General features: G+C 39.4%; 2 protein-coding genes across 2 annotated transcripts in view; both read left to right on the top strand.

The window, feature by feature from the left end:
- Positions 1–4,172: 4,172 nt before the first annotated feature.
- gnpda1 (glucosamine-6-phosphate deaminase 1) lies at positions 4,173–9,837 on the top strand. The gene is made up of 6 exons (XM_017703806.2): positions 4,173–4,651; positions 5,696–5,797; positions 6,510–6,692; positions 6,825–7,009; positions 7,787–7,961; positions 9,556–9,837. The coding sequence occupies exons 1-6, from the start codon at positions 4,528–4,530 to the stop codon at positions 9,594–9,596; spliced, it is 810 nt and encodes a 269-aa protein (XP_017559295.1). The 5' UTR covers positions 4,173–4,527; the 3' UTR covers positions 9,597–9,837.
- A 3,262-nt stretch (positions 9,838–13,099) lies between these two features.
- The window catches only part of ndfip1 (Nedd4 family interacting protein 1), a 7,767-nt gene continuing 7,653 nt past the window's right edge, over positions 13,100–13,213 (top strand). The window contains exon 1 of the mRNA XM_017703809.2: positions 13,100–13,213. This exon is cut by the window's right edge and continues 252 nt beyond it. The gene's annotated coding sequence lies outside the window, so the exon portion shown is untranslated.

Below are 13,213 nucleotides of genomic sequence, written 5' to 3'. Positions count from 1 at the left end.
TAGTTTATCAAAAACAGTTCACCACCAATGCAAGTCTGTTCATTAGTGTGGTTTGTGGTTTTGGACAGAGCTGATTGATTTGAAGGTACAGCAGTGTGAACATCTTCACTCAGCCAATGAGCTGCTCCGCTCACCTACCAACCGGGAATCCCAATCAGCCAATCAGCACTCAGTAGCAGAAATGCTAGCGTCATCCTGCCCAAAGCCTGTTTGCTGAAGAAAAAGGGAAAAATAAAAGTACTATTTCTTTGCCTTTTTAGTGAAATACATCCTTATTCTTTCCAAATTTAAAGAAAGGTTCTGGACAAGTGGTTAAAATTTGTTTTAACTTCTCAATTTTAGCTCTTTTCACCCAGAGAACTAGAGATGAGAATTACTGCTCTCTGCAGTGTCTTCCAGGTGATTCCAAAATGAATGATATGGAGCATTTGAGCAAAATCATAGTTTATAAAAGCTTAAACTTTTTTAATGTAAAAGAATGCAATCAATTCCTGAACAGTGAATACTATAAAACAGTTTAACACTGCTGTTATATTTTAAAGAGCTTTTAAACCCGACCCATGACGTCAGTGGGCGCAAACAGCCAATCAGCTGCTCCGCTTGCCAATCAATCACCACACTCTAGCAGTTTTTAGATTTAGTAGATTTTACTGAAAAAGGAAATATACGGGTCATATAATGGGTAAGATTTCTTTGTTTGTGTTCAGGAAATAAATGCGTTAATTTAGATTTAAAAATTTTAAGCTTATTTTGCTCAAATGCTCCATACATTCATTTAAGACTCACTCTGGAGCGCCCTCTAGTGTCTGAGAAACCTGGAAGACATTGCAGAGTGGAAATTCTCCTCTCTACAAGTTCTCTGGGAATTGTCTTCTCTACATGTTCTCTGGCAATTCTTCTCTCTACAAGTTATCTAGGAATTCTCCTTTCTACATGTTCTCTGAGAAATGTCCTCTAAAAAAGTTTTCTGAGAATTCTCCTCTATACAAGTTCTCTGAGAATTCTCCTCTCTACAAGTTCTCTGGTAATTCTCACTACAAGTTCTCTGGCAATTCTTCTCTCTACAAGTTATCTAGGAATTCTCCTTTCTACAAGTTCTCTGAGAATTCTCCTCTAAAAAAGTTTTCTGAGAATTCTCCTCTATACAAGTTCTCTGAGAATTCTCCTCTCTACAAGTTCTCTGGTAATTCTCACTACAAGTTCTCTGGCAATTCTTCTCTCTACAAGTTATCTAGGAATTCTCCTTTCTACAAGTTCTCTGAGAATTCTCCTCTAAAAAAGTTTTCTGAGAATTCTCCTCTATACAAGTTCTCTGAGAATTCTCCTCTCTACAAGTTCTCTGGTAATTCTCACTACAAGTTCTCTGAGAATTCTCCTCTCTACAAGTTATCTGGCAATTCTCTCTACAAGTTCTCTGGGAATTCTCCTCTCTACAAGTTCTCTTGCAATTCTCTCTACAAGTTCTCTTGCAATTCTCTCTACTAGTTCTCTGGCAATTCTCTCTACTAGTTCTCTGGGAATTCTCCTCTCTACAAGTTCTCTGGTAATTCTCACTACAAGTTCTCTGGCAATTCTCCTCTCTACAAGTTCTCTGGGAATTCTCACTACAAGTTCTCTGGCAATTCTCCTCTCTACAAGTTCTCTGGTAATTCTCACTACAAGTTCTCTGGCAATTCTCCTCTCTACAAGTTATCTGGCAATTCTCTCTACAAGTTCTCTGGGAATTCTCCTCTCTACAAGTTCTCTTGCAATTCTCTCTACAAGTTCTCTTGCAATTCTCTCTACAAGTTCTCTTGCAATTCTCTCTACTAGTTCTCTGGCAATTCTCTCTACAAGTTCTCTGGCAATTCTCCTCTCTACAAGTTCTCTGGCAATTCTCCTCTCTACAAGTTCTCTGGGAATTCTCACTACAAGTTCTCTGGCAATTCTCCTCTCTACAAGTTCTCTGGTAATTCTCACTACAAGTTCTCTGGCAATTCTCCTCTCTACAAGTTATCTGGCAATTCTCTCTACAAGTTCTCTGGGAATTCTCCTCTCTACAAGTTCTCTTGCAATTCTCTCTACAAGTTCTCTTGCAATTCTCTCTACAAGTTCTCTTGCAATTCTCTCTACTAGTTCTCTGGCAATTCTCTCTACAAGTTCTCTGGCAATTCTCCTCTCTACAAGTTCTCTGGGAATTCTCCTCACTACAAGTTCTCTGGCAATTCTCCTCTCTACAAGTTCTCTGGTAATTCTCACTACAAGTTCTCTGAGAATTCTCCTATCTACAAGTTCTCTGGGAATTGAACACTCTACAAGTTATCTGGGAATCCTCTCTACAAGTTCTCTGAGAATTCTCCTCTCTACAATTTCTCTGAGAATTCTCCTCTCTACAAATTCTCTGGCACTTCTCCTCTCTACAAGTTCTCTTGCAATTCTCTCTACAAGTTCTCTGAGAATTCTCCTCTCTACAAGTTCTCTGGGAATTCTCCTCTCTAGAAGTTCTCTGAGAATTCTCACTACAAGTTCTCTGGCAATTCTCCTCTCTACAAGTTCTCTGGTAATTCTCACTACAAGTTCTCTGGCAATTCTCCTCTCTACAAGTTATCTGGCAATTCTCTCTACAAGTTCTCTGGGAATTCTCCTCTCTACAAGTTCTCTTGCAATTCTCTCTACAAGTTCTCTTGCAATTCTCTCTACAAGTTCTCTTGCAATTCTCTCTACTAGTTCTCTGGCAATTCTCTCTACAAGTTCTCTGGCAATTCTCCTCTCTACAAGTTCTCTGGGAATTCTCCTCACTACAAGTTCTCTGGCAATTCTCCTCTCTACAAGTTCTCTGGTAATTCTCACTACAAGTTCTCTGAGAATTCTCCTATCTACAAGTTCTCTGGGAATTGAACACTCTACAAGTTATCTGGGAATCCTCTCTACAAGTTCTCTGAGAATTCTCCTCTCTACAATTTCTCTGAGAATTCTCCTCTCTACAAATTCTCTGGCACTTCTCCTCTCTACAAGTTCTCTTGCAATTCTCTCTACAAGTTCTCTGAGAATTCTCCTCTCTACAAGTTCTCTGGGAATTCTCCTCTCTAGAAGTTCTCTGAGAATTCTCCTATAAAAAAAGTTTTCTGAAAATTCTCCTCTATACAAGTTCTCTGAGAATTCTCCTCTCTACAAGTTCTCTGAGAATTATCCTCTCTGCAAGTTCTCTGGGAATTCTCCTCTCTACAAGTTCTCTGAGAATTCTCTCTACAAGTTCTTGTGGGAATTCTCCTCTCTACAAGTTCTGTGGGAATTCTCCTCTCTACAAGTTCTGTGGGAATTCTCCTTTCTACAAGTTCTCTGGCAATTCTCCTCTCTACACGTTCTCTGGCAATTCCCCTCTCTATAAGTTCTCTGGGAATTCTCCTCTCTACAAGTTATCTGGTAATTCTTACTACAAGTTCTCAGAGAATTCTCCTTTCTACACGTTTCTAAGAATTCTCCTCTCTACAAGTTCTCTGGCAATTCTCTCTACAAGTTATCTGGGAATTGTACTCTCTACAATTTATCTGGGAATTCTCTCTACAAGTTCTCTGGCAATTCTCCTCTCTACAAATTCTCTGAGAATTCTCACTACAAGTTCTCTGGGAATTCTCCTCTCTGCAAGTTCTCTGAGAATTCTCCTCTCCACAAGATCTCTAGGAATTATTCTCTCTACATGTTCCCTGGCAATTCTCCTGTCTATAAGTTCTCAGAGAATTCTCCTCTCTACAAGTTCTCTGGGAATTCTCCTCTCTACACGTTCTCTGGGAGTTCTCCTCTCTACAAGTTCTCTGGGAGTTCTCCTCTCTACACGTTCTCTGGGAGTTCTCCTCTCTACACGTTCTCTGGGAGTTCTCCTCTCTACACGTTCTCTGGGAGTTCTCCTCTCTACAAGTTCTCTGGGAGTTCTCCTCTCTACACGTTCTCTGGGAGTTCTCCTCTCTACACGTTCTCTGGGAGTTCTCCTCTCTACACGTTCTCTGGGAGTTCTCCTCTCTACAAGTTCTCTGCTGGGCTACTCATAAACTGTCTCTGAATCGTTGAGCATCGCTCGCGGGCGCCCTCTGGCGTTTAATCGTGTTTTAATCGTGTTCTTTCCTTAAACAGCCCGCTCTGCAGTCACGCGCTTCTCTTGCTCTCTGTGCCCGTGTCTTCCTGCAGGAGGTGGGAAACGCCAGCAGGTCAGCTGATTCAGTGCCTCATTCACTCTCTGCTCATCATGTGATCAGATCTTGTGAACGAGTAGTACAAGTTGCAGTGCAGAGCGCGGTGACGCTCATCGGCGGTAAACGTCTGCAGGATTAAAGTGGCCTTCTCACTGTAACTCTCAGTTTCCCCGCTCGTGTTCTCAGTAATAAGCACTCCTTCTGCTCCGGGTCCTCCCACCGCTGATAAAGCCTCTTCCTGCTACACTCGGGCGCTTTATGAGGCTAAAGTCTGGATGAGGCTGCTCTGTGTTTCAGCTCGCTTCTCTTTCCGTGGCGTCGCTCTGCTCATAGTGTCTTCACCAAAACGCGAGTGACAGCGATGAAACTCATCATCCTCGGCGACTACGACGCAGCCAGTGAGTGGGCAGCCAAGTACATCAGGAACAAGATCGTCCGCTTTAAACCTGGACCCGACAGGTTCTTCACTTTGGGCCTCCCAACAGGTACTCTGTACACTCCAGTACACCTGCCCTGCAACCACACCTCAGGCCAAAAGGGTTCTCCGCATGGTGAATTGATAGAGAACGTACTGTACATGATTCTAAATGCTGTTTTAGAAAGATGAAAAAACCTTCAAGGATGATTTAGTAAAAAGAATGGTTCCATATAGAACCATGAACACAAAGCATGGTTCTTCACATTGATGGAGAACGTGCTGTAGATGGTAGATCGTTTTTGAAAAGAGTTCTATATAACACCGGATTGACATCACAACAATAGAAGAACCTTTTTTTGGTGCTATTTACAACCTTTAAAAAAGGTTCTATATAGAACCATGTACAACACATTCTCCATGAATTTGAAGAACTGTTTAATGATGCAAAAAACCCTTTAACCATGCAGAGGGTTCCTGGAGTATTCATGGTTCTATATAGAACCATTTTCTTTACTAAATAACCCTCAAAGCTCCATCCTTTTTAAAAGTGTATAGAACCCTTTTGAAAATGGTGCTATATAGCACCTAAAAAGGTTTTTCTATTGTTACAGGCTTGGCAGAACCCTTTTTGGTGCTGTACAGAATACTTTTTAGAAAGGTTCTGCACAGAACCATATATAAAACATACTCCATCCACTTGAAGAAGGATTATTTAATGACGCAAAGAACCCTTTAATCATACAGAGGGTTCTTTGAATATTTATGGTTCTATATAGAACCATTTTCTTTACCAAATAACCCTTGAAGAACCATCATTTTTGAGAGTGTATAAAACCTGTTTGAAAATGGTTCTACATAGCACCTAAAGGGGTTCTTCTATTGTTACAGGCTTCACATTGTAACAGTAGCAGATCCATTTTTGGTGCTATATAAACCATTTATAGAGCTCAAGGTTCTAAATATATGTACGTAAGTGGTTGTTGGACCATTTTGGACCATTGCCTTCACTAAAGAACCCTTGAAGAACCATCTTTGTTAAGAGTGTGTGTAAGCACTCCAGCCATTCTGCTGACTCATGTTTTGTTCGGTCTCTGTCCTTTGCTGTTGTTAGGGAGCACTCCACTCGGCTGCTATAAAAAACTCATTGAGTATTATAAGAAGGGGGAAATATCTTTCCAGTATGTGAAGACATTCAATATGGATGAGTATGTGGGTATGTATTTCATCTTTTGGAGATTTGGGACAGTTGTGCGTCTCCACTTGTTGCACCATTCATTGTAGCCTGTTTTGAAATCCTAGGGTTTTATTTATGATGTCATGAAAACCATCAGCAGTTTAGCTCCGCCCACATGAAGTTATAAGGAGTGTTTCAGCTTGGACTGCTTTTAAATAAGGCAATGCAGGGCCAAGGCCAATCAAAACAAAGCTCAAAACATGTCAATCTTAAAGGCACAGTAACCAAACCAGCCTGTTTAATTCTATGGGATAAAGACAGGTTGGAAAATGGGCACACTAAAAATGAATTATGACTGATTTTGGCACATTAAACCACACTGATGTCATAAACTGACCTCTGAAAACAGAAGAAACATGTAAGATGTGGGCCCTATGAAGAGCACGTGTCATTTAAAAGAAATTTAGAAGGGTGATTTCAAGTAATGTAGCTATCCAAGGTTTTGACCTATTGGTGGGAGATGCCGAGTTCGAACCCTGACAGTGCTATCAGTTCACAACAGAGTCTAATTGATCCTGCTTTCAATGTGATGAATCTGATGTATTGCGTCTGGTACAATGTTCCAACTCTCAGACAAATGAAGTATCAATATAATCATCATGTATCATAGCCGTGTCTCCAAGTATCTTATATTTTTGCCACATTGTACCCCATCCTTGTATGTAAAGCCATACGTACAATCTCTGTGTAGGACTGCCTAGAGATCACCCTGAAAGTTATCACTCCTTCATGTGGAATAACTTCTTCAAGCACATCGACATTCGGGCCGAGAATGCTCACATACTGGATGGCAATGCTCCAGACCTGCAACGAGAATGTCAGAGCTTTGAAGATAAGATTAAAGCTGCTGGTGGAATTGATCTCTTTGTTGGCGGTAAGATTGCTGAGAGATCTTTGACCTTCTGTCATTTAGCCAAAGGTGACACTAAAATGAGTGGCACTGTGCGGCCAGTCCCAAGGACCACTGCTTTAAGATAACACGTTCGTGGTTTTGCTCCTGTTGCAGGTATTGGACCTGATGGTCACATCGCTTTCAATGAGCCTGGCTCGAGTCTTGTGTCCCGAACCCGGGTGAAGACCTTGGCCATGGACACTATCCTGGCCAATGCTCGTTTCTTTGATGGAGATCTGTCCAAAGTTCCTACCATGGCTCTCACTGTAGGCGTTGGTACAGTGATGGATGCCCGGGAGGTAAACAGACACACGTTAATGTTGTTAGTTTTAGTTATGTCCAGTATTTGTATTTTTGAATTCAGAGCAAAAGATCATTTCTCCAGAACCAGCTCAGTTACTTGAAGACATTTTCACCAAAATATGGTCTGTATCAGGAAACGGTTTTCCCTACGATTTGGCACAAAATCACGAAATGCAAGAGGAGTAATCTAAAAAAAAAAAACTCCATCTGCTTTTTTACTTTGCTGTTTAATCCCATTATAAGTACAGATGTTCAGTGATCTAGAAGTGTTTTGGACCATTAAATAGTAAATAGTAAAAAATGTCTCTTTTAGTCCTCCCTCTCTGTTGGTTACAGCAGAATGAGCGATAATTAATTACTAAATAATTAATTACATTCCTGAAATTTTGTCCTGTTATGTCAATAAAATCAGTATTTTAGAAAAATAAGTCATTATTTCAAGATACTACATCAACATTCTGACAGAAGGACAGGAGCAGTTCTCCTGGTGGGAATGGCCTTCCATAGAAAAGGACATTGTAGCATAATTTATCACAACTGAATCTATCGCTATATTGCCCACCCCTACTCTACTCGTAGGTCAGTGATTTCTGTCGCTGGTCAAAAAACTTCTGTGGACATTCTCATAAGAGCCACAGTCATATTTTTATTGTTCTTTGGGTTGTTCTGTATATTTCTGTGTTTTTTTTTCTCAGCTTTGATTGCCTCTTTCTTGTTGTCAAGCTGTTGTTTCTGTCTCAAACGGCTCTGTTATTGTGTTTGTATATATGCAGGTGATGATCCTCATCACAGGTGCACACAAAGCGTTTGCCCTGTATAAGGCCATAGAGGAGGGTGTGAACCACATGTGGACCGTCTCGGCGTTCCAGCAGCACCCTCAGACTGTGTTTGTGTGTGATGAGGACGCAACCCAAGAGCTGCGGGTCAAGACGGTCAAATACTTTAAAGGTAATGCTCAAGTTGATGAGTCCAACGTTGAGCCTGAAGATAAACATGTCTACTGATTCCTGTTGAGTTCTCTGATGCTGAAATATTTTAGGTGTTTCTAAAGACCTTAGGTCACCATCAGGGACATTTCACAGTTTCTGTGCACTCACCAAATCTACTCTCCATAGCTGGCTTCCCATATTGTTAAAATATCAACTAAATAAATTTGCTCTTCTGTTAACCAATGTTACTACTTTTATAGGTGCATTGGAATAATGCTTTCATACCAAATGATTAGAAGACAACAGATTACTGTGTTAAAAGTCTGCACTTTATTAACTTCACTTATGATTAGGGTTGCCAGGTGTCCAGTTTTGGAGCAGACAGTCCAGTTTTGAGTTCCATTGTCCGGTGGTACTGACGTTAAACTATCCAGTCAGTTCTCACTCTAAATGTAAATATAGTGCTCTTGGATCTGCGCTGTGGCATAGTCCACCAATCACAAGTGTTCATGTCACCCTTCGTGGGGTAGAGGTTTCAGTGGCGAGGTGGCTGTGTGTCCACTGTGTGTACCATACTTAATAGCGTATCAAATTGGTGAAAATTAAATGAAATATTAGTTAGTTAAAAAAAAACCCATCAGAACGAAGCTGCATACTGATGAGGTGAGAGTGGTCTCAGTGTATATATAGTCAGTTTAACATGTTTCCTTGGTTATTTTCTTGGTTAAAACTTGCTGTTTCTGCTGTTTTTTCCCTAAAACATTGTGCTTAAATTCTTATGTAACATTCTTGACATCAGAATTGATTACTCTGAAAATGCCGCAGCTTGTTCTGATACTGTGGTAGTGAAAACCTGCTTATTTGGCCCTCTTTCTGTAAAAATGTACAAAATAAGTATACAGTTGAATGCAAATAAGGTAACACATCCTCTACAGAGAACACACTGTGCAGAAGGCTGTATATCTGTATGTCTAACTAACTTTCCTTTTATATTCTAAAGCAGATATTAATATATTGGTGGCTTGTAGCTTTAAAAGTTTAATTTAGTTTATGGTTTCATTGGTGATAAACCTATAAAAACATTACATTTCTCTGCACTTAGTACCACTTTCTTAATTTTATAAATGTTTGTGTCAGCATTGGCAGAAATGTACATGGAATAATACTGCAAATGAAGCGCCAGCCCAAATCCCGAGATTGGTGCATACATAGTGAATATAGAGTCCAAATCTAGTGATGGTGTGGACTGCACTGTTTGGATGGGGAAAAGGCCTCTTAATATTTATTATAGGAGCAAAATTTATTCATAACGTCTCTATTTTGACATTATGAACTTGGTTACAGCCCTTATTGCATAGAAATTGTACACCAAAGCAAACTTTTAGGTCCAGGCCTCGTTGAGGATCCTGGGGTGGTCAGTCTTCCCACAGATAGTATGCCTCTGGTCTCAATATAAAGTGTGATAGAATGGGTTGAGAACTAAAGATCTCCTCTGGGCTGCACATTACACTGTTTGAAATGTGAAGCTGTTTCTGTTGGTTAATGTTATGAGCTAAGGCTAGAAATAAGATTCAGCTGTGTTTTATATCTCATTCTTTATATTTATTCTACAGGAATGATGCATGTTCACAATAAGCTGGTGGAGGAACCATAGTTTCAGATGCTGAAATGAGGAAGATGGAAGGTGGTTATCATTTTATCTCAAAGATCAAATCAGAAAGGCTGGTTGAAATGGCCAATTCTCTCTTTTGTCATTGATGAAAAGTTTTACACTGTATTTTGTATTTAGAATACTATGTCTTAATAAAAAAAAAAACACTGTAAAGTAAAATATCATTTCTAATGCCCATCTTTGGACAGCAAATGCTATTAAATGTTACAGTTACGTGCATTAACACTGAGTGTCGTATGTAATGTGGTTTGTGAATGAGTGACCTTCTTTCCCTCGTCTTTAATGACAATTTGTTTTGTCATTGGGTCGACTGAACATCCTTATGGGAAAGGTTTTATTTTTCGGTGTAGGCTATTTCTTTGGTTACTTAAACAAAGTGAGTTGGTGAGAGACTCTGTAGTTTTCTTTGAATCTGACACTCACAGATAGAGGCAGGAGTCACTCGTGCCTTACTGGATTAAAATCAGTTCTCTGTTTATACATTCAAAAACAAGCTATTCAGCTCTATAATTCATTTTCATCAACCATGAAAGGTCTTAAACTGATTATAAACCAGATTATTTATGGATGGTTGATAAACATGACGTATGTAACATCAGTTCAGTTTGGAAAAAAGAAACTACTGTTGGCTTGTACTTTCTGTAGACTCATCAGAATGGTGAGACTTTAGTCAGCATAACAGCTTCCCTCATTGCCTAAGCTGTTCCACATTTGTACTTGATTTCACATCTACAGGGCAGCGCTGAACTAGTCAGGCGTAACATTATGACATTATCCTTGTTTCTCCGCTCATTGTCCATTTTATCAGCTCCACTTACTACATAGGAGCACTCTGTAGTTCTATAGTTACAGGCTGTAGTCCATTGGTTTCTCTGATACTTTGTTAGCCCCCTTTTACCCTGTTCTCTTACCTTGTCACCCCACCTTGTATATGTAAAGTCAGAGAAGATAGCTCATCTGCTGCTGCACAGTTTGTGTTGGTCATCCTCTAGCCCTTCATCAGTGGTCACAGGACACTCTTGGCTGGATATTTTTGGTTGGTGGACTATTCTCAGTGTAGCTGTGACCCTGATGTGTTTAAAAACTCCAGCAGCGCTGCTGTGTCTGATCCACTCAGACCAGCGCAACACTCACTAACACACCACCTCCACGTCAGTGTTACTGCAGTGCTGAGAATGATCCACCACCCACATAGTACCTGCTCTGAGGGTCCATGGGGGTCCTGACCATTAAAGAACAGGGTAAAAGGAGGCTAACAAAATATCAGAGAAACAGATGGGCTACAGTCTGTAACTGTAGAACTACAAAGTGCAGCTATAGAGTAAGTGGAGCTGATAAAATGGACAACGAGCGTAGAAACAAGGAGGTGGTCATAATATAAATATGTAAGTAACAACAGTAATAATCAATGAACTAAATGACTCAATAAAACCTGTGCTCATTCCTGTTTTGATATGTTGTATAGATTTTTAATTATATTGGAAATGGAACACAGCATGTTCTAGTAGTGACTACAAAATAATGTATTAATTAATAATTCTTTTTTTTTTCTCAGTTTTTAAAAGTAAACTGCATTTGTCTGTCCTCTGAGAATTCATTTTAAAATATCAATATAATTTTATTTTCATGATAAATCTTCTCAATATTGTTTCAGCCTTACTTTGATGCTAAGTCTTGCTCTGACTTTTGTAGACTGTAGGTATATACAAATACATGTTTTAAGAAACCAGGTATTTTAGTTTTACTGACAAAAATGGTTTACTAATAAGAGAATTAAAAAATAATAATAATAATTGCTCAGATGTAAACAAAGTCATTCAGAGTGGTTTGACAAGAAACTCTCCATTCTACTTAGGAATGAGACTGAGATGTGTGCAAAACAAATATAGTCACGTTACACTATATTGCCAAAAGTATTGGCTCATCTGCCTTCCCACGCAAATGAACTTGAGTGACATCCCGTTCTTCACCCATAGGGTTTAATATAATGTCGGCCCACCCTTTGCAGCTACAACGGCTTCAGCTCTTCTGATTACATCTTAACCCTTTAGCTATGCAGAAAAGTTGAAACATCAGCGGATTCACGCTTTAAACTCCACTGCTCATCAGTTTAGAATGAGGAACTGTTGTTGAATATATCAGGATACACTTTATACTTGACCTAGAACTTATTTTTTATTAAGTTATTTTCCCACCACAGTGGTAGAATAGCTGATAATATAATGTAGTACAACACAGATCTATACATAGATCCATTTCTTAAATGGCTAATGTGCTGTATGTGAGTTCTATGTAGAACCTTTTTGAAAAAGGTTCTATATAGCACAATAAGGGTTCCGCTATGGTTACAAGCTTGTCATTAGGGCTGACCGATTTGGGGAAAATATCTGATTGCGATTCTAAAACAATATTGCATTTTGCAGTTATTTTCTATAAATGAATTTCCAGGCGTGTTTTTTTTTTTTTTGCCAAGAAGGAGAGAGTAGCCACTTTTTACTGTCATGAACTTTGCACGCTCACTGCGTCAGACTGCCTGTAAGTTGTGGTGGGTGTGATGTCACATATACAGATAAAATATCACTTTTAAAAAAGAGATAGTTCTTCGGGTGTTCTTTAGTAAAGAAAATGGTTCTACATAGAACCATGAACACTCAAAGAACCATGTGCTTGATGATAAAGCTTGTAACCATAGAAGAACTCTTCAAACTTTTCAGAAAGGCTCTGTATAGAACCATATACAGCACATTCTCTAATAATGTAAAGAACCCTTTCACGATGCAAAGAACCCTTTAATCACCCTTTAATCTGAATTTTCTTTGGGATCAATAAAGTGTCCGTCCATCCATCCATCCATCCATCCATTTATCATTTTCATTATTAAAGAACCCTTGAAGAACCATCTCTTTTAAGTGTGATTGGAATTCATCCTCAGGTAGTTTACAAGCTCTGCATTATTAGGTTTAAAATCTCTCCATTTAAAACTTATCAACAATATTACTGATGATAATAATATTAATAATAATAATAATAATAATAATAATGCATTCCATGATAAAAACTGCATCTTCTATTTTTGAAAATTACGATATCAATATACAAACGATTAATCGCTCAGAGTCTACTTGACATTATAACAACAGCAGAACCCTTTCTGGTCCTGTGTAGAACTATTTTCAGAAATGTTCTATATCGGGGTGCCCAGTCCTGGTCCTGGAGATCTACCACTCTGGAGAGTTCATATCCAACACACATGGCTCTGATATTCAGATGCCCATGTAGGCCTTCAGTACCTGGATCAACTGTTCTACATTAAAGCTAAACCCTGCCGGGTGGTAGATCTCCAGCACCAGGATTGAGCACCTCTGTTCTAAGTCTATAGAGCCACACACATCAGCCTGAAGAACCAGTTCACTATGCAGAAAACCATGAGAGCATGCAAGCGGTTCTATATAGTTCTCATGGTTCAAAATAGAACCATTGCCTTTACTAAGGGACCCTTGAAGAACCGAGTGTGTGGTGTAGGTGCACGGGTTATGTAATAAGCCTGGGTTTAATCTTTGTACCGAGTTGTAAAGGCGCTGAGTGAGCTGGCCTGGGTG

Source organism: Pygocentrus nattereri, chromosome 11 (assembly GCF_015220715.1).
Source record: "Pygocentrus nattereri isolate fPygNat1 chromosome 11, fPygNat1.pri, whole genome shotgun sequence".
NCBI classification, from domain to species: domain Eukaryota; kingdom Metazoa; phylum Chordata; class Actinopteri; order Characiformes; family Serrasalmidae; genus Pygocentrus; species Pygocentrus nattereri.
Note: the sequence above shows the minus strand (reverse complement) of the source record. Positions and strands in the feature narration are given on the sequence as shown.